This window comes from Polyodon spathula, chromosome 3 (assembly GCF_017654505.1).
Source record: "Polyodon spathula isolate WHYD16114869_AA chromosome 3, ASM1765450v1, whole genome shotgun sequence".
NCBI lineage: Eukaryota > Metazoa > Chordata > Actinopteri > Acipenseriformes > Polyodontidae > Polyodon > Polyodon spathula.
The window spans coordinates 27,440,959-27,468,902 of record NC_054536.1 but is presented as its reverse complement, the minus strand read 5'-3'; the positions used below and the strand labels follow the sequence as shown (position 1 = coordinate 27,468,902).

Below are 27,944 nucleotides of genomic sequence, written 5' to 3'. Positions count from 1 at the left end.
AGGGAGAATGGATGAGATGGGAGAGTGTGGAACGACGCAAGATCGGCTGGCGATCTATGGACAATGGAACAGAGCAGGATCAGTTTTGTCATCAGGTCAACATATGATGTTCTCCCATCACCACAGAACCTTAATCTGTGGGTAGGAGAGGATCTGTGGTGTCATTTGAGTTCATCACCAGCTACATTAAGACACATTTTGACAGAATGTAAGGTGGGTCTTAGCCAAGGACGGTTTACTTGGTGTCATAACCAGATGCTGCAATGTTTGGCCTTAGTACTGGAAGACAAGCGCAGCATGACCAACAGGTTGCCACCAATGCCAGCAATATATGACACACGAAGAACAACATTCCTCCGTCCAGGGGAGCAACCTCTAAGAAACGGTATTAAAAGCAAAACTCGTGCTCTATTTGTGTCGTTCGCTTCGCTCCCAGCGTGCATACTTTATTTTGTGAAAACCCAAGATTTAATTGCTGAACGATATCGTTTTTCAGATTTATCTGTCCGGTAAATGTTGAATCGCCAAGTTTTAAACAAAAAAAAAAAAATGTATGTATTTTTTCACAGATTTATTTGTTAGAAATGTTAGCTAAATGTTGACTTGCCAAGTGTAAACAAAATGTTTAAATTCACCGATAAAAGGTTTGCGCCTCACTGATCTTTGTTATTAAACAGCAAGTCTTGAGGTAAGCTTTTTCTTTTAAACGCATCAATCTGTAGAATGGCCATAATCATCCCACATAATTAGGGGGTGTTTTCTAATTTGTCAGAATTGAATAATTTGATTACTTAATTATTGTTTTGATCAGTTTAGCTGGAGTGGCTGCATGGACATCTGGAGGTTTAGGGCAGAATTGCAGGTTAAAGTTGTGGAAAATGCAGGGCCCTAATTATAACATGGCTTCTCGTTAAGTTAAATGCCCTTGCCTTCAGCTCAGGAAGAGGCAGGTCTTACCAGACGGTACAGGCCTCTTATGATTCTATGCTTAATTCATTTGACACAGGACTCTGTAGCATAAAGCAAAGCAATGTAACAGACAGCACTTGCAAGTGACTATTACAGTTGTTCTCTGTTTTTCTCTTTTTTTTAAAATATTTTATTGCTGCTCTCTGTCCTCCCTGATTCCTGCTAGCGCGAGGCAGCCGCATTCCTCGTCCTAGTATGAGTCAGGGCTGTAGCCGGGAGGCCAGCCGAGAAAGCAGCAGGGACACAAGCCCTGTCCGCTCTTTCCAGCCCCTTGGTAAGTACGCCAAGACCCCTGCCCCGCCCAGCCTCCTGTAGTGCATGGCATCACCTCCTTCCCTCCCTTGCTTGCCACCTTCCACCCCCCTACCTCCCCACTCCTCCATTTAAATCCCCTTGAAATAGAGGATCATCATATCCCATCGTTTCCAACATCCTTCAAGCCCTTCTGGAAAGAATACTACTTATCAACCCTTTCTCTCTTTAAACAGAATTGACTACTCGATGCTTCTGTCTTAGAAATGGCATTTTTAAAAAGCCAACACGCTGATTTAACAAAACCATTTACAAAGGATAAGTTCTGCAAATTGAGCAATACAGTACGCTGCATGAATGTGATCACCATGCACAAGCAGCAGTCACTCAATTTAACACTGGGCCGTGATTTCATAGAAATAATTTTGCCGATGCTGTGGCTCTTTGTCCTGTCCTGTCCTACATATGGCATCCCGAATAACTTGAGGGATCATATTACTTGTAATTGGCTTGTGGATGAATCACAGCTTGCTTGCAAATTGTTGCATGGGACTTCTCTTAATGTGTGGTGGCTTAACTGTTTTGGAGTCGACTAGCTGTATTCCCTTGCATACTTCAATTGCAGGTAATTTCAGAGGTTGTCAGAATCAATCATCATGGGTTGCTTCCAGTTTCCTTATGTCATTGATGAAGAGAAACTGGGTGCTTTCCATAAAAAAATCACAATGTATATTATATCCAGTTTCCAGATTGACACATTGATTCTAACACTAGGGTATAATATGCAAATGTCACGGTTTACATTGCTTCATCAGTCTCCCAGCCTTTAGCAAGTGCTATTCTATTCAGTCATTGGTTGTCTCGTCTGCATGGGCTTTGTGATATTACATTAGTAACAATAAAGGATGTCACGACATGTCATAACAGGTTTTTTTAATCTCTTTTTTTTTCTTCTAAATAGTAACAGGAACAGTTTTTCCCCAAAAAGGAAAAACTGTTTAATTCAGGTATATTGGCATACCGTGACATACCTCTTTCAAAGCAGTAGTAGAGTGATTGATAGCCAACAGGCTTCGGCTTGCTTTTGCATTGGTATTTTTTTAAATTTATATTACAGTGCCCATACAGGAAAATACAGGCCAGAGCGTATGTCTGACTTCATATATTCAATAGAAGTTTGACCTTGACTTTGCTTAGTACTACACCTTTTGAATCTCAGCCTTTTTGTTTTATTCTGCGTATACTACACATTTTGTTTAGCAGACGATTCAATCGACTGTTGTGGGGTTGTACTAAAATGGTGATGAAGTCTTTTATACAGCATGTGCAATTCAGAGATTAGCCCCTGGCTGATACGCAGTAACTATTCAGCCCTGGTGGAGTGTAGGGTGCTGCTGATGAGTGAACACTCTATGCTGTATTTTCAGATGACAAAAAGTTTCTGTGTTTATTCACACCTTGGCAATATGTAAACAAATGCTGCCAGATGGTATAAAGTGGTTCCCTTTCAAGTAGGGAATATTAACCATTCCAAAACAGATGTTTCCCTTAGATACCACAACTGAAAAACTATACCAAAGATTCCCACCAGAGTAGGGAGGTGCTGCTGACGAAATGCTACAGCAGTCGCAGCGTGCAAGGGAGTCCACCAGGGATTTGGTTCATAGTCTTCCAAAGTGCAAGCCTGCACCTACACAGTGAAACCCTAAACCACAGCTGCAGAACAGGCCAGTTCCGCAGGTTGCTGCTTCTTCAGGCGGGCCAGCCCGTTGGCAGCCTGCTTCTGATTTTTTTTAAACGCCCTATGCCTAGACAACATACACAGGCTGTGGTACAGGCAAGCAACAGCGCTGGGACATTACTGCCACAATCCCAGAGCTCTTTCTCCAGGAGCCACCATGTTGGGTTCTCAACACGGTGCAAATTGGTTGTTCTCTCTTCCAACGCGACACACCCCACCCCCCCCCCCCGCCCCACCCCCGCCCCCGCAGCTCCGGGATGTGGGCACGCAATAATAACTGTCACGGTCCCGCAAGCCACTGTTCAGGTGGCTCAGGAGGTAGCAGTTTTCAGCCATTTTGATAGTAGACTCCCCCAACAAGATCAGGGGGTTCTAATCCAGAAATTTTCTAGTGCCAAAACGGGATGGTGGCCTCAGACCTATTCTCGATCTCAGACAGGTGAACCTGTACCTGAGTTGGAGACGTTTCAAGTGCTGACTACGCAACGGCTGTTACAGTCCATCAGGCCAGACGATTGGTTCACCTTGGACCTATAGGATGCCTGTTTCCTCATTCTCATAAAACAAATGCACAGAAAATACCTGAGGTTTGTTTTTCAGGGCTTGGCGTACCAGTTCTATGTTCTCCCTTTCGGCCTTTCTCTAGGTCCACACGTGTTCACAAAGTGCATGGAAGCTATTCTGGCCCCGTTGAGGCTCAGAGGCCTCAACTATCTGTGCAGGGTCTCCAGTACAAGCGTGGGTGCACACAGAACTCGTCACCATCCACCTACATCAGTTATTCTTCAAAGTGAACGAGGCAAAGAGTCAACTAGTACCCGCCCAGGTGGTCACCTGTCTAGGGGTGCCCCTGGACTGGGAGCTCATGTTGGCCACCCTGTCAGAGGACAGTGGAGAGAGTAACTGCCTTCGTAGAGTTGTTTCAACTCAGCAGAGCACTTCCAGTAGTGGTTTTCCCAGAGACTTCTGGGTTTGAACTGAAGCCGTGGGAACTGCTGATGCGTTGCGACCTGCTCGCTCTGGATTTGGCCCCTGAACGGCTGCACTTGAGCCGTCTTGGACTATCAAACTGGGTGATAGACGTCCTGCAAAACACTTGGGCATCCTCTACTCGTTCCCAGTATGGGTACAAGTTGGCAGTATTCCAGACGTGGTGTTTGGCTCGTGGGTTCAAACTAAGGAAATGCCATATGGCAGTTATACTGCAATTTTTGCAAGACCTTTTTGACAAGGGGAAATCCGCCTCTACTTTAAAGGTATATCTGGCAGCTATTTCAGTGTGCCATGTGAAAATCGGCTCCCCAGGAGTTCACTTCCTGGCAAGGCAATTTTTGATGTAGGCCACAGGTGAAGGATTTAGTTCCTCGCTGGAGGTTAAATGTGGTGCGTAATGCACTGACAAAACCTCCATTTGAGCCCATGCATTCTGCTGAGAAATTTTTTGGCCTTCAAGACCACTTTCTTGCTTCCCATTACCTCTGCTAAGCGGGTGAGTGAAATGCAAGCATTTTCTATTTCGAAAGCTTGTCTAATTTTTTCAGAAGACAGAACGAAGGTCACTCTTCATACTAACCCAGCTTTTCTGCCCAAGACCATCTTGTCTTTCCACATTAATTAGTCGGTGAAATTGGAGGCTTTCCACCCCCCACCCTATGAAACGTCTCCTTTCCAGTCTGACAAGGAGCACCAACTCCATATGCTTTGCCCAGTGCGGGCGTTAGCATATTATGTGGAGAAGACTAAAAGCTGGAGGCGGTCGGAAAAACTGTTTGTTTGTTATGGGGGTAAGTCCCAGGGACAGGCTCTGCCTAAACCACGTCTGTTCAGATGGTTAACAGGCACGGTACCTACTCCGTATGAACTGGCCAATCAGCCCCCACCTGAGAAGCTCACCCGCCATTCCACCAGGGGTCAGGTGACTTCATGGGTGTTGTTCCACGGTGCTTCTATTCAGGACGTATGCAGTGCAGCGGTGTGGGCCTCTTCCCACACGTTTGCCAGATTCTACCAGCTGAATGTCGTGGACCCACAGAATCCTGGATTTGGCATAAGAGTACTGAGGGCAGCGTCCCAGTCTACCCTCACGATATAACATTAGAGGTGAGTCCATGTTGATGTTCTTGGAGCATTTGTTACACAAGCGGTTAGTAGCTTGCATTGGGTCATATGCCATGTCCTTGAGACAGCTTGGGTATACACACCCATTTTGTAATGGTTAATATTCCCTACTTGAAAGGGAACACTGGGTTATTATCATAACCCAGGTTCTCTGAAATAGGAATATTAACCATTAACTTCAGGGTCGTGGTTTCAATCTTGAAGAAAATGACAATGATTTTAGGGCTTGCTGCTGCTTATGGTTACGGGGCAGAGCCTCAGCAGCGCCTCCCTACTCTGGCGGGAATCTTTGGTATAGAGTTTATCAGTTCGGGTGTCTTAAAGGGAAACACCTGCTTTGTAGTGGTTAATATTCCTATTTCAGGGAATAATAATGAAATCAGATGTATTGATTATGTAATGATATGATTTACATTCAACCCTTTGTAGCACTTTTACTCCAGACTTGAGGTATCTGTGTTCAACCTTTTGATTGCTTTTTTTTAATCCACCATTCAGTACAGAAACAGTCTGTCTTCTGAATGTTGTTATGGCTAAAATCACTACCCCTTTAACTCCAAATGGGTTGTTAAGTACTGCATAGTCTAATGGCTCTGGTTGCCTAATACCGTAACATCATTTATTTGCAAAGAGAACCAATGTGTTTCTCTTAAAGATTTACAAATCAACCTCTGCTTAATGGTGTATTTAACAAGGCATATTCCAAGGTTATCACAAGGTGGAAAGTGTTGTGTTTAAGCATTACACACTGAACTTTGGTATGATCTGAAGTTGCAGTTTTGTGTTCACTTTAAAGTAGTAGAAATCATAAACCAGATTATATACCCTTTTCTTCGATTTGGTGTAAACAGTAAAAGGGTTTTAAATCTGGCATCTGTTGCATGAAAATTTAAAAAAAAAACAAAAAACAGGTGTTTAAATGTTGGTTTAAAGACTAAAAAAACATCGATTAAGGTGTGTCAGTGTAAGTTGCTTCAAATTAATGTTGTACTGAGGAAAGGCAGAGCTAAGTGTTGTCACTATCACCAATGTGTTGCATGCTTTCTGTACTTGTGCATTCTTCACTATCTTAGCCTCCTTCAGCACTCTTTATTATTTTAAGAAGAGCATCTGTTTTCAGCTCGATGCAGCACTTCTGGTTGTGTAATTCTTGAACACTACAATAAATCTGTATTACCTTGATATAATAGGGAAACAATTCCACTGGCCAATATTTCCTTATTTGGGTTTACAGGCCCTAAAAACAAAACTTCCAGTTGTAAGGTTAGGAATGTTTTGTTTTTCAATCCCATTTTGAAGTATTGGTTAACAATATCTGGTTAACAGTTCATGAAAAATGTTTTTAGATCGGGTTTATTAGATTATTCAATGTTTTTAAAGCAAGAGAAAACACTCTTCAAAAATGGTCCTTAACATTTGCATTGCTTGTTTAGCACTGCAAAAATAAATGTCAAGGGAAGTTGGCTCTTTGAGCAAAAACTATATATATATATATATATATATATATATATATATATATATATATATATATATATATATATATATATATATATATATATATACACACACACACACACACACACACATACATACATATATACACACACATGCACATACAGAGCTGTAGTCAAAAGTTTACATACCCCAATGGAAATTTTATAACTTCTACATATTTCTCGAAGAATTTTAGGAAAATTCTTTTGTAGCAAAAGTTTTGCTTTTGTGGATGAGGAAAAAGTTACAAGAAATAGATTTCAGCAATTTTTTTGCAAAACTCCAAACATGATTCAGAAGTATTCAAATCCTTTGATGCTAAGGTAGTATTGTCTACAAGGTGTTAGAAATGTTAATATGATAATGCATAACCTAATTCTAGAAAAGGCTAGAAAATGCTGGATTGTTGGTGAACATCCTTATAAAAGGGTTAGGCATAGGATGATTGTTGTCATTACTTTTCACCATGTTTGCTTATTGGTAAAGAGCTATCTGAAGACCTTGGGCAGAAAATGATTTATTGTCAAAGCTGGAGGAGGATTCAAGAAAATTTCCAAGATTACCATTTGAGTATCCCAATTTCACCTATTGCTTCTATTATCAAGAAGTACAGGACTCATTGTAATGTCACAACGTTCTCTCAGTCTGAAAGAAAGAATGTTCAAACAAGCTGGGATTGACAGCCAAAGATATTCAGAGTGAACTGGCTGCAAGTGGGTCTGGGGTTTCCATTTCAATCACAGGTAGAGTACTGCATGGTGAAGGTCTCAATGGTCACAGGCCAAGGGAAAAGCACTCTTAGGAAAACGTCACAAAGACAATGTTTGCAAAACGACATTTGAATGATTGATATGAGTTCTGATCAAACGTTTTGTGGAGTGATGAAACAAAAAAAAATTGAGCTGTTTGGTCACACTGATAGTCGTTACGTTTGGAGAAAGTCTGGTGATAATATCCTTCTATGGGGCTTTTTTTCCTCTAATGGCACAAGAAATTTAGTTCCAATACATGATAAAATGGTTTCCATAGCATACCAAAAGATATTGTCCAGTCATTTGAAACCCTCTACTACAAAACTTGGTTTAAAGCTGGACATTCCAACACGAGAGAGATCCAAAGCACACATCAAAATCTACTTCAGAATGGTTAAAGAAGAATAAAATCAAGGCTCTGGAATGGCCTAGTCAAAGTCCCGATCTAAATCCAATTGAGAATCTTTGGTATGAGTTGAAGCCGGCTGTGCACAAGAGGAGTCCTTGGAATTTGAAGGAACTGGAACAATTTTGTGTTGAAAATAGATCAGAAATCACTGAAGAATCTGCCAAAAGCTCATTGACAAATATCTTAATAATTTAAAAAGAGGTTATTATTGCTAAAGGAGCCTCAACTAGATATTAATTTAATTTTCCTTGTCAGGGTATGAATACTTTTGAATTATAACTTTTTGGAGTTTTGCAAAAAAAAAATTAAATGCTGAAATAATAAATAATTGTTGTTATCTATTTCTTGTAAGTTGTTTTCCTCATCCACAAAAGCAAAACTGTTGCTACAGAAGATTTTTCCTACAATTTGTTTGAGAAATTTCTAGAAATTATAAATTTCCATTGGGGTATGTAAACTTTTGACTACAACTGTATATATTGTTGCAGTGTGTTAACTAATGTGTTCTGCACTATACTAATTCTCACAGTAATAGACAGGGTGTGTGTGGTCCTTTTAATTCCAGTTTCCAGACACCACTCCAGGTCCACAGGTGCCCTCTACACAGCTGATGTTTTGGGGACTGCAGGTGAAGATTGAGTAACACAATGCTACCATCTGTCCACATAGCGCCATGCAAATTTTTTTTCAATTTGGGTTGTCCATTTAAAGCATGCATCCTAGCGCATCCTAGTTTTTATTTATCTATTATTATTATTATTATTATTATTATTATTATTATTATTATTATTATTATATTTAGCCTATTTTAATATAGTCCTCATGGTTGTTTTAGATTTACATTTTTTGGCAGATTGCTACAGAAAGATACAAAAATATAGATCACAGCAATGTTTCTATAATTTCTGTAAGGCTTGGGTTTTCCATTACCGGTTATGAACATCCAAATCATACACCAACAAATGTCTGTCCTAATTAAAAAATATCTAGGCTATTACTTCACACAGACCAAGCTGTTTATAAAGTTCTGTGAACTAAATAAAAAAAAAACACATTTCTTATGGCTTGCTGCTGTTTTTATATTTCAAAAAATCTATAGTTCCCTTTCAAGTACGAAATGTAACCATTACCACAAGGGTCTTTACCTCCTAAAGACCCGGAATCTGAATCTGCTTGACGAGACTAGACGCAGTCATGGCCTGCCCCAGAGGGTACAAAAACACTGCTGTCATTTTTCCTTCAAGCCTGCTGCAATCATGGACGCAGCGACCTTGAAGGTTAATGCCCAAGCACGGCGACCCATTCATCATGCACGGGGGACTTTGTGGCACCCCGACCCATCCAGCTTGCAGCTCTGGATCTGGTCCTTGAATGGCAGAATTTGAACTGTCTGGGGCTTTCTTATAGGGTCATTGACACCATGCAGAATGCCAGAGCACTGTCCATTCATTCCCAGTACGGGTACAAGTGGGGTGTTTTTCAGACGTGGTGTCTGCCTTGTGGGTTCGACCCTACGACCTGTCCCACAGCAGTTTTATACTGCATTTTTTGCAGGACCTTTTTGATGAGGGGAAATCCCCCTCTATGTTAAATGTCTATTTGGCAGCCATTTCCGCTTACCTTGTCAATTGACTGTCTCCCCAGGAGCTCACTTCCTGGCTGGGCAATTTTTGAAAGGAGCTCGACCATTGGCCACCTTTGGAGGGTAAATGTGGTGCATAATGCACACATGAAGCCTCCATTTGAGCCCATGCATTCAGCAGAGCTGAACTATTTATCACTCAAAATGGCTTTCTTGCTTGGTATCACCTCTGCAGAGATGCAAGCATTCTTCATTGCAAGGCCTGCTTAATTTTTAGAGGCCAGGACAAAGGTTACTCTCTGTACCAATCCTGCCTTTTTGCTGTAGACAATCTCAACATTCCATGTCAGTCCATCTGTAGAATTGGAGGTTTTTCTGACAGTGTTCTGTATGGTAACAAACAAGGCAGCCTCTCGGTTTAGCCTTGTAGCATTCCAGTTGTTCTGCAGTGTTGCCCTTGTGATGGCTTTTGTATGCTTACCCATTTGGTAATGGTTACATTTTGTACTTGAAAGGAAATGATGGGTTATTATCAAACCCTGGTTCCCTGAGATAGAAGTGTAATCATTAACCTTCAAGGTCTCTGCGACCATGATTGCAGCAGGCGAGGAAGGAAAAATGACAGCAGTGTTTTTGTTCCCTCTGGAGCAGGCCATGTGTCCAGTCTCATCAAGCAGCTTGGATGTATCTTATTTAGGTTTTGTGTCTTTAGGAGGAAAATACCCATGTGGTAATGGTTACCTTTGGTTTACTATTGATTTAAGCACACGTAAACCTAAGGGTGTAAAAGTCATGTGCAGTTTAATTTTGTATTCATGTATGTATTCAAAGGAGGAACTTGACAGGCTATTTAGTACTACTTTATTTGATCCTTTTTTCACGCCATATCTAAGGAAGGGAAAATACTTTATAGCATTCTTTCTGCTAAGTGAGTGCTGTTTTTATGTGTCATTCGTAACTTTCTGCAACATACTGCTTCATCTCTGTTTGAAAAAGTGCACTTGGTATACTGGCATGTTCATGATTTTATTGATTGATTTTGTGTGTTTTGTTTTAATTTTATTAAATAGCATTCATCCTCAACCTGTCTTGTCACCTTTTTTCTAACTTTCTGTGTGTTGATCATTCTTTTAGTCTATCGTGGTTTTAAAGGTGCTTTATCCTTATCTCAGGCTACATTCAGACACATTTTGCTAAGGGGAATTGTCAAAAACTGAAGATGGATTGTAATGTATGTCCTGATACTGTATAAATACTTGTTGCAAACACTACCCGAGATAAATATACAGCATCTTTTAACATGCTGTGTTTCTCTTTGTAATTCGTTAACAGTCCGGCTTGTGTTTTGTAGGTTCTGGGTATGGAATCAGTCAGTCAAGCAGACTGTCCTCCTCTGTGAGCGCTATGAGGGTTCTCAACACAGGCTCTGATGTGGAGGAGGCGCTAGCAGATGCATTGGTATGTCCTTTTCCCAAATAGCCCCTTAATACATACTTAACCATAAATGGTCTGCTCCTAATTGTATACGAAAGATGTTGAAGTCCTAGTTTTGTTTTTGTTTGTTCTTTAGTGGGTTGATAAATTTAAACTGTCAGCAATTGTTTAAATAGGAGTCAAAAAAAGTGATGGAAAAAAATGAATGTGTTTTGGTTTAAAGGACAAGAAATGTTGTAGTGCCTTTAGGTAAGAATGGATGACTCAGTCACTATCTTGAACAGTTTGTGTTTGTTGTAAAGTTGTTTCATGCTGCAGTTTTTGATAACTGCCCTGTGCGATATAGTGGTGGGGACTGGTGTTGGTTTAAAATGGGTCAGTGGAAATTGAATGATCAATTTGGTTTATTTGCTGAAATCTATTATATACCATACACTAAACCTGAAAATATTTATCACCAATTTTTGGACCATAATTTCAGTCATTCTTATGCAAATTAAGTATGACATTGTAGCTGTATTTATAGAAATACATATTTCCTGCAGTCTACAACATAGATTTACACTTCTGGTTCCTATACATGTGCTGTGGGGGTCAATCTTTTTAGTGAAATACCGTTCCATTAATAAAGCATCACAGTTTCATTTTTATACACATGACATATGACGCTAGCATGTAACTGACCATATCTCCTCCTTGATATACAAAACAAATGTTGGTTTCTAATCATACGTTTTGACATTCATCTTTCTAGTGAAATACTATTTCCAGTAATAAAACAACACAATCTTGCTCACTGTCAAGAAACCAGTGCATTTCTTTCACAGAAGAGCTTGCCGTGCCAGGCACATAGGGTTGACATGTGTAACCCTCAGTCGCACTGACATCATCTTCCTGCAGGTGTGGTGCTCTCCCAAGGTTGCCAAATGCCTGTAGAATGTGAACATCTGTTTTCTCCAGTGCATTCCAGCAGGATGTTTTGGATTTCCCACAGTGTGTGCCAATTTGATCACAACCACTGAAGGCATGGAATCCAGACTAGCCTACCTCCGAGAGCTTCATATATTGGGCCCAATCTGGTGGTTCTCTGCGCACATCCCATTCAAATAAGTAATGATGTGGCAGGGGAGAAATCCTGGAATCCCCAGTAAAAAGCACTAGCACATTCGTGTTGGGACACGATACAGATTGATGTGGCACCCCTCTGCATAGCATCAAGAGTATAAGAGTAGATTTTGGGTATTTGTCACCTCCTGTGTACTGTCAAGGTGATCTACAGAGAGCCTGTTTGTCTTTCATTACTGGTTCATTGTTGTTACTTATGTTTTTTTTTAGATTCCTCGTGACACTTGAGAGACAATTTTTGCTTACTGGCTTGGCTGCATAAAAGTTGTTTTAGTGTAACTTTTTCAATGGCAGGATCAGAGATATGGTATGCAATGCTCCTGTGATCTCCTTGTCGCAACTGGTGTGTTCTCCTTTAACAAATTTGGAATCTTGCACCTGTCAAATGACATGAACTTTATCAAAGTCTTTGTATTTGCTGTCAACAATCTCCAAGAAGTGGTTGGCAAGATCACAGCTGGTTCCCCATTGATTGAAAATTCTTTGCAACAGTTGCATTTCAATGCATAATATGCACACGTAGTCCATAGGTACATTGAGATGGTGAATGAAGTCTAGTATTGACAAGCTCTGCTTTTACTGGTGAAGGTACCAGTTCCAACTTGTAGTGGGTGCTCTTGGTATGCCCATGCCCATGGCTGCATTGGGCTGCAACAGATCGGATTACTTAATTTCTTGTATTCTTGCTCATTATCCAGGAGTTCAATGAAAGAAACCACAGCACATATTTGGAAACCAGAATTTTTATTCTGTCAAATATGGTAGGAGATACGATCAGTTACGCATTTCCACATATATCGCTAAGACGTCATGTTGCTTTTGAATAAAAAATGTCTTTTATTGTTGAAATAAATATTTAACTAAAATGGCCCCTCACATAGTTTTTTTTTTTTTTTTTTTTTTTTTTTTTACTAACCTCACTTTTGCTAACAAAACTTTGATTGTGCTAACCTCTTATTTGATTTGTTTGTGCTATCAGCTGTTAGGAGACATAAGGAGCAAGGTAGAGCTTTAAAACTCTTTCCAACTCTTGTTTTAAAATACATTGCATGTACTACTGTAGTTCTCAAATCCATTTGCAAGATAAACTGAACCTTCATATTTAAGCTTTTGTAGAGTTCAGATTTTCAAATTCGCAAAGCATACACACATTTTTTTAAATCTCAAGTTACAAAAGTGAATCACCTTAGACATCTCCTCCTAGATCCTTGGAACATGTTTTGAAGTTAACTGCCCATAGAACAGTGCAGATTTAGTTTTGTTTATACCAGTAAAATTGTAAGTCTAGAACAGTGGTTCTCAGGCAACCTAACCTAAGGTTCTTAGGTACCTAAGCAGAGCAACAAAATTTAACTTCGTTTTATACATTGCTAAACTAACTTAGTTATGTGTGTGTTATAACTGTAGTCCCTGCAGAAGCTGAAATCTGAAAACTTGTAAAGGGGACCTCCTCTTATCAAAGTTTGCAAAGTTAGATTATAATGCTGAAGCACTAAAGGTATATAAGTGTGTTGAAGCTGGCTCGGTCATGGCTTGGGAAGATGTCCATTGAACCTTCAGTTCTTCTAAGCTGTGTGGGGAATGGCTGCGGTGAGGGGAAAAATGATTGGATGTTAAATTGGGGAGAAAACTGGGGGTTAAATAATTGGGCACAATAAAATGAACGCATAATAAATAAATGAACTGTTGCAGGGTCAACCAAGAAAGCTTCAACCACCCCATAACAAAAATGAAACCTTGCAGCACTCAGTAAACTGTAACCCTTTGTGTTCGCCCTGCCGCAGAAGAAGTCTGCGAGGAGGAGATATGAAACTTATGGAATGTACTCTGATGACGATGCCAACAGTGACGCGTCCAGTGCCTGTTCAGAGCGTTCCTATAGCTCTCGCAATGGTAGTATCCCCACCTACATGCGGCAGACTGAAGATGTGGCAGAGGTCCTGAACCGCTGTGCCAGTTCCAACTGGTCTGAGAGGAAGGAGGGACTGCTGGGACTGCAGAATCTGCTTAAGAACCAGAGAACGCTGAGGTGAGGCTGAAACAGGGAAAGGTTGGCTGTTCAGCACCTTGCACAGGGTTTCTGTGACAGCAGATGGCAATCTGCAAGGCTGATGTATAGTAGAAGAGCCATTTCAATGTCTACTGCTCTGTGTGGTCTTAATCTCCTTTTGTGCTGTACGATAAATCTACATTAATGTAATTTCAATGTACATTTTGAAATAACTACTGTATTTAAATCTCAACCTTATGAATAAAACACAAATGTGCCCACAGCCAGCAAACTTTGAGGATCGCTGAACTAGACAACGGTTTAGACCAGGGGTGCCCAATTGTAGTCCTGGAGGACAATTCCACTCCAGATTTAAAAGTAAAAATTTAATAATGAACTACCCTAGGCTGTGGACGGAGGTGTGATTTTGAATTAAATAATTTAGAAAAGGGTTGGAACAGAGTTCATGACTTGGAGGGACAACTTTGGCCACCCTTAGTTTAGCCTTATGCCTTTATCAGAGTTAATACATGTGGACAAATCACTCTTCTGTAACATATTGATCACAGTATTTGATTTAAACTAAAGTGGGAACATCATCTCGTGCAAAAGAGCTGAACCCCGTTATCTGTGCGGTGTATAAAATGTTGGATTTGTATCTGCAATGGTCTTGCTGAATTAACCAGTATCACTTTTGTTTGCTCCCCCCTACAGCCGTGTTGAATTGAAAAGGCTGTGTGAAATCTTCACTAGAATGTTTGCAGACCCGCACAGCAAGGTATGTGCCAGTGTTTAAAACATGGACGTTATTCCGTGATCAATAGGCTAAATCATTGCATTTTTATAAGATAGAATGTATGGTCTGCAGTTTGTCTTTCGTATTGCTCATATCACCAGATTTCACAGCATAGTGTACATTTAATTTATTATTATTATTATTATTATTATTATTATTATTACTATTTTGTATTTTTTAACCCAGTAACTGTTGGGTTAAACAGTTTAATGGCTTCTGTAGTGTATACCAGGAAGTGAGGTTGAAACACATGCCAGTTTGTTTTTCATAAAACTTTTTTTTAACAATTCATGCAACTGGGATTTAGTAGACAAACTAATAAACAAAGTTTCATTTACTACTTCAGTGTATTGAGGCACTGGCAAAAACTCGCTGTCTGCTGACTCAGATTCTTAATAGTGAAATGTTAAGTTGTGGATGAGTAATATATTAAACTAATTATTAGGTATTTTCTAAAAGGACTTGCTTGGTAAACTAGCATTTTTAGGCTCAGCAATGGTTGTCTCTACTTTTTGTATTTTTAAAATGCCCACTGCTGAAATGTGTTTGAGAAAGATTGCAGCTCCCTCTAGTGGGTGACCAGGGATGGTAACCTTGAATCAGTCTATATAGAATCTCATTAAGCAGCTTCTTGAAGTGTGTCTGCTTCAACAACATTACTGGGGAGTTGGGGCCAGAGTCCCACAGTTCTCTGTGTAAAAAAAGTGCCTCCTATTTTCTGTTCTGAATGTCCCTTTATCTAATCTCCATTTGTGATCTCTGGCACTAGTTTCTTTTTTCAGGTCGGAAAAGTCCCTTGGGTCGACATTGTCAATATCTTATAGAATTTTGAGTGCTTGAATTGGATCCAGGGGCGTGTACAAGGGGGGCGGGGGGGGTGCAAGCAGGGGCACTGGCTTCTCCAATAATCATCCCCAAAATATTGATTTCTGCTTATCAATGTACTGTGGTTGCAATTTCTGCAAACTGAACGTGTTTCCTCAAAACATGCAGTTATGGACACGCTCCCCAATAACGTTCAGTTAGGATGCGCAGGTATTTGTGATCACGTAACGTTAGAGTCCAACTGCAGGAGTTCAATCGGAGGAAAAACAGCACAGCTTTAAGATGATGCTATTTTATGCTAGCATTTTTTTTTCAGAGGGAGCAGAACCAGGCTCTCCCCGGTGAGGGAGCTGAGGGGGTCTAGGCAAAATTTTAAGGGTGCTTCTCTGCACGTTGTGTGGGCATGTATAATATTTTCGATATACCTTGGAAAACTTCATCATTATGGTGGAATATAATGCTGATTTAAGTTCCTGTTCATAATAATAATTAATAAATAGACGCCTCTATCCAACATAATGTACAAGTGTTACAGTGCAGTGTGAAGTAAGTGCCTTTGTAACAGAGCCGAGGGTGGGTGCGAACCGGTGACCCCACGCACCTCAAGAGAGTATCTGGGGGGGGGCTAAAGATAAACTTTGGTGTGGCTTCAGCATTCTAGATAAGGTCTTACTAATGCATTGTAAATTTTTAACATTACTTCCCTTGATTTAAATTCAACACCTTTCACAACATATCCGAGCATCTTGTTGGCCTTTTTTAAAGCTCCCCCACATTGTCTAGATGAAGACATTTCTGAGTCAGCATAAACTCCTAGATCTTTTTCATAGGCTCCTTCTTCAATTTCAGTATCTCCCATGTGGAATTTATAATGGACATTTTTATTGCTTGCGTGCAGCAGTACCTTACACTTTTCTATATTAAATGTCATATGTCTGCCCAGTTCTGAGTGCTGTCTAGATCATTTTAAATGACCTTTGCTGCTGCAGTGGTGTTTGCCACGCCTCCAATTTTTGTGTTGTCTGCAAATTTAACAAGTTTGCTTACTATACCAGAATCTAAGTGATTAGTGTAGATTAGGAAGAGCAGAGGACCTAGTATTGATCACTGTGGTACTCCACTGGTTACCACGCTCCGTTTTGAGGTTTCTGCTCTAATCAGTACTTTCTGTTTTCTACATGTTAACCACTCCCTAATCCATGTGCATGCATTTCCTTGAGTCTCTACTGTGTTCAGTTAGAGAATTTATCTTTTATTCAGGACTTTGTCAAAAGCTTTCTGGAAATCTAAATAAGCAAAGTCATATGCTTTGCAATTATCCATTGTCGATGTTGCATCCTCAAAAAAATCAAGCAGGTTAGTTAGACATGATCTCCCTTTCCTAAAACCATGCTGACTGTGTCCCAGGACACTGTTACCATAAAGGTCATTTTCCATTTTGTATCTTACTATAGTTTACATATAATAGAAGTCAGGCTTATTGGTCTGTAGTTACCTGGTTTGGTTTTGTCTCCCTTTTTGTGGATCGGTAAGACATTTGCAATACTTCAGTCCGTTGGTACAATTCCTGTCTCGAGACAGTTGCATGTTCTTAGTTAGTGGTTTGTAAATAACTTCTTTCATTTCTTTGAGTACTATTGGGAGGATCTCATCCAGCCGAGGGTATATCATTATTTCAAGAGTTGCTTTAACACTTCTGCCTGTGTTATGGCTTGAAGGCCATATTAATTTATTATTTATTATTATTATTATTATTATTATTATTATTATTATTATTATTATTATTATTATTATTATTTTTTGTAAGTTTAAGCTTAGTTTCTGCAGCTGTCAACCTGCTTTCAAACTGCTTCTAAACTGCTAGTTAACATCCTTATAAGATGTCCATTCACCACTACCATACCAGCATGCCTTAGTTACTCATAGTAAATGCACAGCCTGTGATGTTAAATCTTAAAAAAATACAAAGACATAACAAAAAAAAATAAAAATTAGTGTTGGCCATGCTCTGGCTCCTTTGTGTTGTAATTGATTTACAAGAGTAGTCAGGCCTTTCTTCTGGGTTTTTTTTTTTTTTTTTTTTTTAAACTTTAATAGTGTTACATATTTTGTTTGGTAATTTTTTGCAAATATTCAAATGTATGTCTGAATCCTGAACAAATATCTGAACATGAAAATACCATGTTTGTTCCAGCAGTATAATGTTAGATGAATAGAATCGGTGTACTATGAAGTACAGTATCTAGTATGTCTTATGATACACTATCATCTGTCCTCTTATCTGTTATACACTACATTGTGAACATCGTAACTGCCTTGATTTACTCCACCAAGGTAAAAATTCACTAGTCAATCCTAGCCTTCTGTGTATGTTTCGGATTGCATTTGCCTACAATCTTTCCCTCACTGTCCTCTTTCTACGAAATTGAGGACTATATGCCTGCACTGGTTTTCATAAAAGGTAGTGGCTGCAGGTACCGGAATACATAATTCTAGTTGGATCATTTTGGATGACTCCTCATATCAATAGAAAAATTATATACATATTAAGTACTTCTGTATTTACATTTAGTTTTTTTTCTATACTTATTTGTATTGTTCCTTCAAATGTTTGAACTGAATGATTCAAGAAGGATTTTTTAAAATGTGAAAGGCAGGAAATAGTGGTGCTGCTCTGGAACCTCAGCTTCAGCTCCATGCTCTGGAGTGCTCTAGTGACCCAGCTCCAGCTCTGCTCTGCTCCGGAGCTCAGCTCACAAAACTGGCAAGCTCTGCTCCGGCTCCTGCCCCCAGAGCTGGCTCCAGGGCTCCGGAGCCAGAGCATGGTCAACCCTACTTCAAGTCTTTAGACAACCTGCTTCCCAGTGAAACTGTCCTGTTTACCTTTCTTGTTGACCATGTTAGTATATTGCTTTAGTCATTAAATCAACTATGTTTTCGCTGCATTTTCCTTTTGTTTTCATGAAATGGGCAAAATTATCTTGTTTGATCAAATTGCAGCTGCAGCGTTGCTTATATTGTCTCTTTTTTTCCCCATTTCATGAAAATGCTGTTTTAAAAAGTAAGTATCTTCAGGTGTCTAATTCAAATAGATTTTTTTACGTATTCCCTTTTTATGATGTTTCTGGCTTTTTGTTCTGATAAGTTACTGCCAGCATGGCACAGACTTCCTCAATCCATTCAAATTCAATGGGAACTTTTAAAACTCTTGCAAAAAAAACTTGTCACTTCATTTATGAAAAAAAAAAAAGTTTCTTGGTGAAGTATGACCTGTAAAATGTGTTTTTGTATTCTGATGTATGAAGATCAGTAGTGCGCTGCAGGAGTGATGGAAGTTTTGCCTCATGTTAACCCTTTCATGAACCTATAGTAATTACACATGTATTTGCAGAATCTTAAATTGATTTTGTTTTAGGTTTTATAGCTGCAAACTAATTGGTGTATTTATCTCTTTTTTTTGCATGCCCTCCTCTGTGTTGGAACTCTCTGTAGAGAGTAAGTTTGTTCAATATTTGATGTAAATCTGTCCCTTGCATGATTGTGAAATGTAATTCTCTCTCTCTCTTTCTCTCATATATAATCATAATCTAATAGATTTATCTATATATATATTATAAAGATATATGACTATATATCAGATATAAATATATATGTGTGTTCTCATTCAGTAACAATTCTCATTAATACAATAAATATCCTGATAGGAGTTTTCTAAAGGGTCCCGGACAAATTTAGCAGTCACTTATTGTAAATTTACTAGTTGTAATATGAATTCACTTCACATGAATTTCCTGTTTTGTGAAAGAAAATTTTGAATTAAACAAATTGCACTAGTTTGAATGGCTGAGTACAAAGGATAGTGGAAAATGTATTCACTTTGATCCAGGTTAGCATCTCTGTACTTTAGTGCTGTTTTGGCACTACTGAGTCTATAATGCTTTAAGTTGCCATACACAGTTTTGTTCTTTTCCTTTACGTGGTACATTACCTATCGCTTTCAACACCTTCACTTTTGTCTGCAAGGATAGTGCAGACACCTTTGTCTGCACTATCCTTGCAGACAAAAGTGAAGGTGTTGAAAGCGATGGGTAATGTACCACGTAAAGGGAAAAGAACATTCATTGCAACTTTGTACAGTAGTACAGGCCTATGAACAGCAAACTGTGGATGTGTTATCAATGTTTCTCATTTGCTCAATACTTGATGTTAAGGATGCCTTGCTTTTGTGGTTGTTGTGGTTTAAAAATACCCAAGATCAGAATACCCAAGACATTTAGATTTCAAGTCCAGTTCATTTGCAGTGTATACTTTTTTTAAAAGTTCACTTACAACTGTATTTCAATAAAATGCACAATACTTTTCAATTTGTAATTCTTTTCATGGTACTGTATTACTGATGAGTCAAATGTTGTTGCTGGTCCCTTGAAATTTGTATTAATGAGAGTTGACTATCTATATAAATTGATTGGTTTTGTCTTTGGGGGGGACACCTGTGTGGTTCATGCAATGTTGTGTAAATAATAATAAACAGTACAGAATGCAATTTTTTTTTCACTAATACACTGACATTTCATTGTTAAAAGCCATACATCCGTACACATTGTATGATGTTTGGTGCAATTAATCTTGAGCATGTGGCAGCTACAATGTTTACAGCAAGTTATTAAGAATAACTTGCTTCACTCATGTGAAAATATGATAAAACCTATATCATTTATATTTGTGCCATGTCATTCATATATATCTGGTGATTGTAGAATCTTGTAGAGAAAGATCTGTATTCTGTATAGAGCTCAAGTCAACCCTCTGCAGATTGGTGGGTTCCCTCGAGTACTAATTTAAATACAGTGGGTGGGAGATTCTTAATTTCCTGATTCCTGTGGTATAAAGCCTTACATCTGTAAACTGCTGTAATACACATCCTAATTGACCCACATTTCAAGAGTGGCTTGGATGCTAGCTTGCACCTTCATCTAATACATGGCAGTACTGTATTATGCTTCCTACAACCAGATTGTGGACTGAGAGCTGTCAAAACAAAATAATAAGGAACGTATTTGATCCTGATGAAAAACAACTGATTGACATTTTGAGTTTTTGGATTAATTATCAGATGCATTTTCTTGAGACACATTAGGACAAAAAAGTGAAGAAAAAAAAACATTTGATTTGGTTCATGGTAAAATTATGGATTCATTTTGGCTGTTTTAGTTTTATCTAGCTTGGTTAAGGCCACCAGGAGATGGTAAATTTAAAATTTTAATCTATTGTATGTTTCCTTCTTGTAATGTAAAATATTGCTTTGTTTCAGTGTAGATTTCATATATATATATATATAGAGAGAGAGAGAGAGGAGAGAAGAGTAGAGAGAGGAGAGAGAGAGAGAGAGGAGAGAGAGAGAGAGAGAGAGAGAGAGAGAGAGAGAGAGAGGAGAGAGAGAGAGAGAGCCCTCTCTCGCTCGCTCCCTCCTCTCCTTACCTCCTCCTCTTCTCTCCTATCTCTCCTGCCCTCTCCTCCCTCTCTAACTCGCTCCCTCTCTTCTCTCCTCTCTCCCCTGCCCCTTCTCTCCTCTGCTCGCTACCTCCTTCACTGCTCCTGTCTCCGCTCCTCTTCCCCCGCCTCTCTCTTCGAACTCTCTAGCAGAGAGAGAGAGAGAGTGCAGAGAGAGGGAGAGAGAGAGGGAGACAGAGAGAAAGAGAGAGAGAGAAAGATAAGCCTGAAAAAATAGATGTAGACTGACCACTGCAAAATTATCATTTTCTCTGGTTTTACTATTTATAGGTATGTTTTTTGGGTAAAATGAACATTTTTGTTTTTTTGAAAGGAGAGAGATAAACTAGTCTTCCTACTTCCTCTACTCTAAGACTCCTGAGCGAGCGAGGAGAGAGGAGGAGGGTCTCTCTCCTCTTGGGAAACTCCCCCCCCCCTAGCCTCTGCACGCTTATACCTTCTTCTCGCTCACACTATTCTACCGGCACTCTCTAGATACTACTCTCTCCTCTACCTCTCTACGCTCTCCCTCTACCTCAATCTCTCTCTCTCTCTAAAATTCTCTTGACTCTCATTAATAGGCAAATAAAAAATGCATACTCTAGCCTCTATACAATTCATGTTAGCTCCCTTCACTCCTCTCTCCATTTCTTAAATGGTACTCTCTCCCTCCTCGAACTCCCTCGCTCTCTCTCTATTTAAGAAAAATGCCTCTCCTCTTAAGTTTCACTATCTCTCAGCACAATCTTCCACAAGTTTAATGGGCAAATCGCAATATTTGGCATAAAAATTCCAAACTATTCCTCTCTTTCTCCATAGATAGAGATATAGAGAGAGAGAGAGAGAGAGAGAGAGAGAGAGAGAGAGAGAGAGAGAGAGAGAAGAGAGAGAAGAGAGAGAGAGAGAGAGAGAGAGAGAGAGAGAGAGAGAGAGAGAGAGAGAGAGAGAGAGAGAGAGAGATACAGCTCTGGAAAAAATTAAGAGACCACTGCAAAATTATCAGTTTCTCTGGTTTTACTATTTATAGGTATGTGTTTGGGTAAAATGAACATTTTTGTTTTATTCTATAAACTACTGACAACATTTCTCCCAAATTCCAAATAAAAATATTGTCATTTAGAGCATTTATTTGCAGAAAATGACAACTGGTCAAAATAACAAAAAAGATGCAGTGTTGTCAGACCTCGAATAATGCAAAGAAAATAAGTTCAGATTCATTTTTAAACAACACAATACTAATGTTTTAACTTAAAGAGTTCAGAAATCAATATTTGGTGGAATAACCCTGATTTTCAAGCACAGCTTTCATGCGTCTTGGCATGCTCTCCACCAGTCTTTCACACTGATGTTGGGTGACTTTATGCCTCTCCTGGCGCAAAAATTCAAGCAGCTCGGCTTTGTTTGATGGCTAGTGACCATCCATCTTCCTCTGAACACATTCCAGAGGTTTTCAATGGGGTTCAGGTCTGGAGATTGGGCTGGCCATGACAGGGTCTTGATCTGGGGATCCTCCATCTACACCTTGATTGACCTGGCTGTGTGGCATGGAGCATTGTCCTGCTGGAAAAACCAATCCTCAGAGTTGGGGAACATTGTCAGAGCAGAAGGAAGCAAGTTTTCTTCCAGGACAACCTTGTACTTCCTAAGTTAAAACATTAGTATTGTGTTGTTTAAAAATGAATCTGAACTTATTTTCTTTGCATTATTCGAGGTCTGACAACACTGCATCTTTTTTGTTATTTTGACCAGTTGTCATTTTCTGCAAATAAGTGCTCTAAATGACAATATTTTTATTTGGAATTTGGGAGAAATGTTGTCAGTAGTTTATAGAATAAAACAAAAATGTTCATTTTACCCAAACACATACCTATAAATAGTAAAACCAGAGAAACTGATAATTTTGCAGTGGTCTCTTAATTTTTTCCAGAGCTGTATAATATATATATCTATATATATATATATATATATATATATATATATATATAATTATATATATATATATATATATATATATATATATATATATATATGTATATATATATACACACACACACACACACACATATATATATATATACACACACACATTGTTTTTTTTTTTTTTTTTTTTTTTTTTTTTTTTTTTTAAAAAGGCCTTTTGAATGATCTACTGGATGACCTACATGACATATTTAAAGTACATTAATTAATATTATGTAAGGTCCCGTTTATCTTTATATATATATTGGTTTTTTTTGGCGTGGGGTTACCGCACTTTGTTATCGAAACAATATACTAACCCATGTGGTCTGGCTGACCAGACCGACTTGTACGCCCTACGGACTGGACCACTTATAAATAAATAACCCTTGAAAATGTGCTTAGTATTTAACAAAATATCCAGATTATATATATATATATATATATATATAATATATATATATATATATCATATATATATATATACGAACGAATGGGTTGATCCAGATGTTTTATTTTGTTAATTTTATTTTTATTTAATGTATTTATTTCATGCATGAAAGGCACATGATTTATGAAATCTCTCCCGGATAACTAATACTGGTAATTCTGAATGGGGGCTTGGGAAACTTGGCAGTGTAAAACTTTTTTTTTTTTTAATCCAGATACTGAATCCCTGCTTGGCTGCAAAGCTCTGCATTCTCTATCAGTGTTTCTGTGTCTTTGAGATCCAGCTGTAGGGTCATCCCAGGTCAATGTCTCCTCTCATGCTTTCCCCCACCAGGTGTTCAGTATGTTCCTGGAAACACTGGTAGACTTTATTCATGTCCACAAAGAGGACCTGCAGGACTGGTTGTTCGTATTACTAACGCAGCTCCTGAAGAAAATGGGTGCAGACTTACTTGGCTCTGTGCAGGCAAAGGTCCAAAAAGCCCTTGATATTACAAGGTACAGCTAATCTACAAACTGCTTTTAAGATGATCTTTGGGAAAGTGGGAGTTTATTTTGAATGTTTATTAATACTTAGTATATGGTAGACCCTGATATTGATGTAATACAGATATCTTCATTTTTTCTGTGGGATATTTTGATGGTTTGATCAGATGACATTTCTCAGATAATGTATGCGATGGAAATTATATCAGATTAAGATTAGATGACTTTTAATTTAATGTTGATAAATATGATACCAGGTGCTACAAAAATCATGCTAATTTACACCAGATATAACAAGTGTTGGAAAATTCATTAAGGCAAATTGAATCAAGAGATATTTTAGGTTACAGTATTTGTAAGGGCCATGTAAGAGTAAGAGGCCATTGGTAAACCCAGAGTCCTTCAAGGTGGTCCAACATGACTTGCTTTCTTCTTGACTCCATTTCAGTGGAGGTGATGTGCACTGATCTCCTTCCTCTTTCTTTGCAGGGAGTCGTTTCCAAATGATCTCCAGTTTAACATTTTGATGCGATTCACAGTGGACCAGACTCAGACACCGAATTTGAAGGTCGGTACCCCTGCCAGACTGAATGTGTATTGTGTCGTATTTATATTGTTTTTATTTATTTTTTTAACTTGGTCTTCTTGCAGCGGTCTATAGTATTTTCACACTGCAGGGTTGTGCATCATCATTTCTGCTAGTTTAGATTTAAAAGTAATTACAAAAATAAATAATCACTGCGAAAAGAAATGTTCATGTTCTATTAGTTTCTTTTGTCATTTGTGGGTAGTAGATGGGGTTTGAACTGGAAGGTGAGTATTGATTTGTATGTATTAATGTAAAGACCGTGCCTATCAATGCTTCTTGGCAGCATTTTTTTTTTTTTTTTTATTGAAGCTGGTAATTTCAAGCTTACATCTGATAAGCAGCTACTCATGCATAAACCTCACTACTAAAGCACACACATAGCAATGCTGTGAAAGTATTAACTGTCTTAATAGAAAAACACTTGCTATATTGAAATGGTGTACATTTTATATGCCAAGTTATCATTTCATTATTAAAACAGTTTAGGGTACCAAATTACTGAAATCTAGAAGACATTGCTTTTTCGGCCAAACATTACTTTTTCTTAATTTCCAACTCCCAGCTGACCTTGTTTCCTCTCCATTCTATCAAAACCTCCCACTTTGCTTGGCTAACCAATGCACTGGGAATACACAATAAGCATGCTGATATCTTACAGTAACAGGACCCCTTGTCCTGTATTCCTTGAATAACCCTGCACAGCAGACCATGCAGTTAAAAGGCTGTGTTTACAACAAAGACGTTTTCTAGCTTTTCCTGCGCTCGCACGTTTTTTTTTTTTCAGATTTTAATTTTCCCGTTATTTTCTCTCTTTCCCTCTCTCTTTTGTTAAGGCTCTAAGCTCTGCCTCTAGCTGTGTTTATAATTCTTGCACTCTCCTTTCTCTCTCTAAAGCCTACCAGGAAACCTTACAGGTACGGGGCAGCTATAAAATTGCTTCCCCACTGCCACAGAAAAACAACGCGCCATACTTGCTCACTGCAGGAGCAAATCCAAGTGTGGAACCAAGCAGCACAGGTTAGTGCAGCTGTGGGGAAGCAATCTTATATCCGTACTGTAACGGAAGTATGCAGCGGGAGACAATAATTAAGCACATCAAAAGTAAGAAAACACATCATGTAATTCACAGGAAGGAATGTGATACCGTGGCTGCATTGCAGGGAATCGTTTTAATAGAAAGAGCAGGGATTTTTTTTTTTTTAATTTTTTTTTTGTTTGTTTGTTTTTTTTTTTTTTTTTTTAAAAGCCTGAGAGCTTTGGAAACCCTCAATTTATACTTCCATCAGCGCCTGTTTTGCTTCTAACTAGGCTTTTATATGAGAGCTTCATGATTCCGTACACGTTGAGGATCCACATTTAATTACAGCCACACAGATCAGTCAATTGTGTGCTCGTTTTGTGTGAATTAACTTGTGCCAATAATATTCCTACCACATCTACTTTAGTACGGTATGAGCTTACCTTGAGCCAGACTTCATCGTCGACATGAGCTACTGTGCTTTGTAGTAAGACCACTAGAGCTACTAAATTATACTAAGGTTAGTAAGCTCATACAGAAACCACCCTTACAGCTCTGCCTGTGCAAAATTACCACAAAAATGAGTTCCTCCACACTTCCTAACTACTTTTCCCTAAATTGTGATTTAGTACTGAAGAAAACATAACCTAAAAGTTTTCTACTGAATAACTGGTTTAATAATTAAAATTATGCTGGCTACAGTCAACAGTACTGATTGAGCTGTAGAAACATTCTCTTGATGTGTGGTTCATTTATTATATTTATATCTTTCCAGTAAAAGTTGCGTAGTACAGACAGCAATCATGTGCATCTGCTTAATGGCTAATGTTTTCTGACAAGTAGAACTCAATTAGCAAGAGACGCCGTCCCCTCAAGAATATTAAGCAAAGACCACCAAGTAACCACTTGAATCGAAATAAAGTGGAAATATTCTCAGTGCAGTCTTGGATTTGAGTCAAAACCTGCGAAAAAACATAAATATAATTGCCCATTTAAAGACCACGCTGTTTTTCTCCTGTGTTATGGTGTTCTGGAGGTTTTAAATAAACAGGCTTGAACGTTGTTGTGCGCTGTAGTTGAAAGTGTTGTTTGCACTCCCGGCAGGTGAAAGTTGCGATACTGAAGTACATTGAGACGCTGGCTATGCAGATGGATCCTGGGGACTTTGTTAACTCCAGTGAAACCCGGCTAGCCGTCTCGCGAATCATCACCTGGACTACTGAGCCCAAGAGTTCTGACGTCAGGAAGGTAGGGTACCCTGAACTGTCATTTTAATAAAAGCGCTTAAGCTTGGTATAGTACATAAATGCACAGGTAATGTGTATACTGGACACTTCATGAATCTTTCAAAATTGGATGCAAAAATATCAGAGGAAAATCAACCAAATACTCTGTTGGAATGTACAAAATGAATTTTAAATGTTGTTCTACCAATGATTATTTTTAATGTGCTTCTAAAAGGTGAAGGTCAAGAAGGCCCCATGGAAATCTGCAAAAATATCTGCAAAGAGATTTGTTTCCTGCAAATAATTTGTTGTATTCTTTAGCAATGATTTTTCAAAGAAAAATAGTGTCAATGAGTATTACAAGATGAGATGACACACAAGTCAGTTAGTTGAGTAGGCAGTAACCCATGACAGGGTGTGCTTTATGGCAGCGTTGTAGTTTTTTTAGCGGACGCCTTTATCCAAGGTTACTTACAGAGACTTATCTTACACACGCCTAGGTGAGTTGTGAGGCACAAGGCCACAGGGTTTTTTTTTTTTTCAAGTACGAAATGTAACCATTACCAAATGGGTATTTTACCTCCTAAACATCCGAAATGATAAAGCTGCTCAGCGATCCTTTGGCGAAATCTATGCGCCATTTTCCTTTGAAGACTGACCTGACCGGAGAGCCTTGTTCAGATAAGTACATGTTAATTCTATCTGCTGTATATTTCACATTTATTATGTTTTTACACAGATTGTGTGATATTAGTATAATAGCTGTAATAGTTTTTACTAATGACGAGTATTCTGTGCACTCCAGCCTTTTGCTTGTTACGTACCACTGCGGACTTGTGTCCTATTTGAAGCCAGCGGCTAGAGTCGCTCCTTCCCGGGGATCCAGCAACATGAGTCGGCTGCTGTCCCCCGAGGCTGCAATAGCTCTGGCTGTAGTTATTATTTCTTGTTTTGGCTAAAAATACGAGATGTTTTATATTATTTATGTAATTGTTTAAATTACTTTATTTGAGTTTTTTCTGTTGTGTGCGTTCGTTTTTAAATTTATTTTTTTTTAACAGAGACTGCGGGCAGGCCTGTCTGCAACGTGCTGCTATAGCACATGTGCAGCAGCCCTGCGCAGGAACAAGGTACTTGCTTCAGTTATGATTGCTTGCAATCTCTTCCGCAGTATATTTCTGCCATTTTGGTGACAGCTTTAGCATCACCATTATGAAGACTGTTCGTACCAGTGCCTGG

The 27,944-nt window shown here is 38.8% G+C and overlaps 1 protein-coding gene across 37 annotated transcripts in view; it reads left to right on the top strand.

The window, feature by feature from the left end:
• Nucleotides 1-27,944, top strand: part of LOC121312935 (CLIP-associating protein 2-like) — a 136,481-nt gene that overhangs the window by 86,058 nt on the left and 22,479 nt on the right. For 8 of the 37 annotated variants that reach the window (XM_041244879.1, XM_041244875.1, XM_041244877.1 and 5 more), the window contains 10 exons: nucleotides 1,136-1,243; nucleotides 8,301-8,363; nucleotides 10,669-10,775; nucleotides 12,856-12,879; nucleotides 13,661-13,905; nucleotides 14,581-14,644; nucleotides 16,095-16,097; nucleotides 23,721-23,884; nucleotides 24,362-24,440; nucleotides 26,584-26,727. In XM_041244879.1, coding sequence (XP_041100813.1) covers nucleotides 1,136-1,243; nucleotides 8,301-8,363; nucleotides 10,669-10,775; nucleotides 12,856-12,879; nucleotides 13,661-13,905; nucleotides 14,581-14,644; nucleotides 16,095-16,097; nucleotides 23,721-23,884; nucleotides 24,362-24,440; nucleotides 26,584-26,727 — 1,001 coding nt within the window. The remainder of the gene's footprint in view (nucleotides 1-1,135; nucleotides 1,244-8,300; nucleotides 8,364-10,668; nucleotides 10,776-12,855; nucleotides 12,880-13,660; nucleotides 13,906-14,580; nucleotides 14,645-16,094; nucleotides 16,098-23,720; nucleotides 23,885-24,361; nucleotides 24,441-26,583; nucleotides 26,728-27,944) is intronic. The other 29 variants (XM_041244900.1, XM_041244905.1, XM_041244897.1 and 26 more) reach the window with 10 other exon arrangements.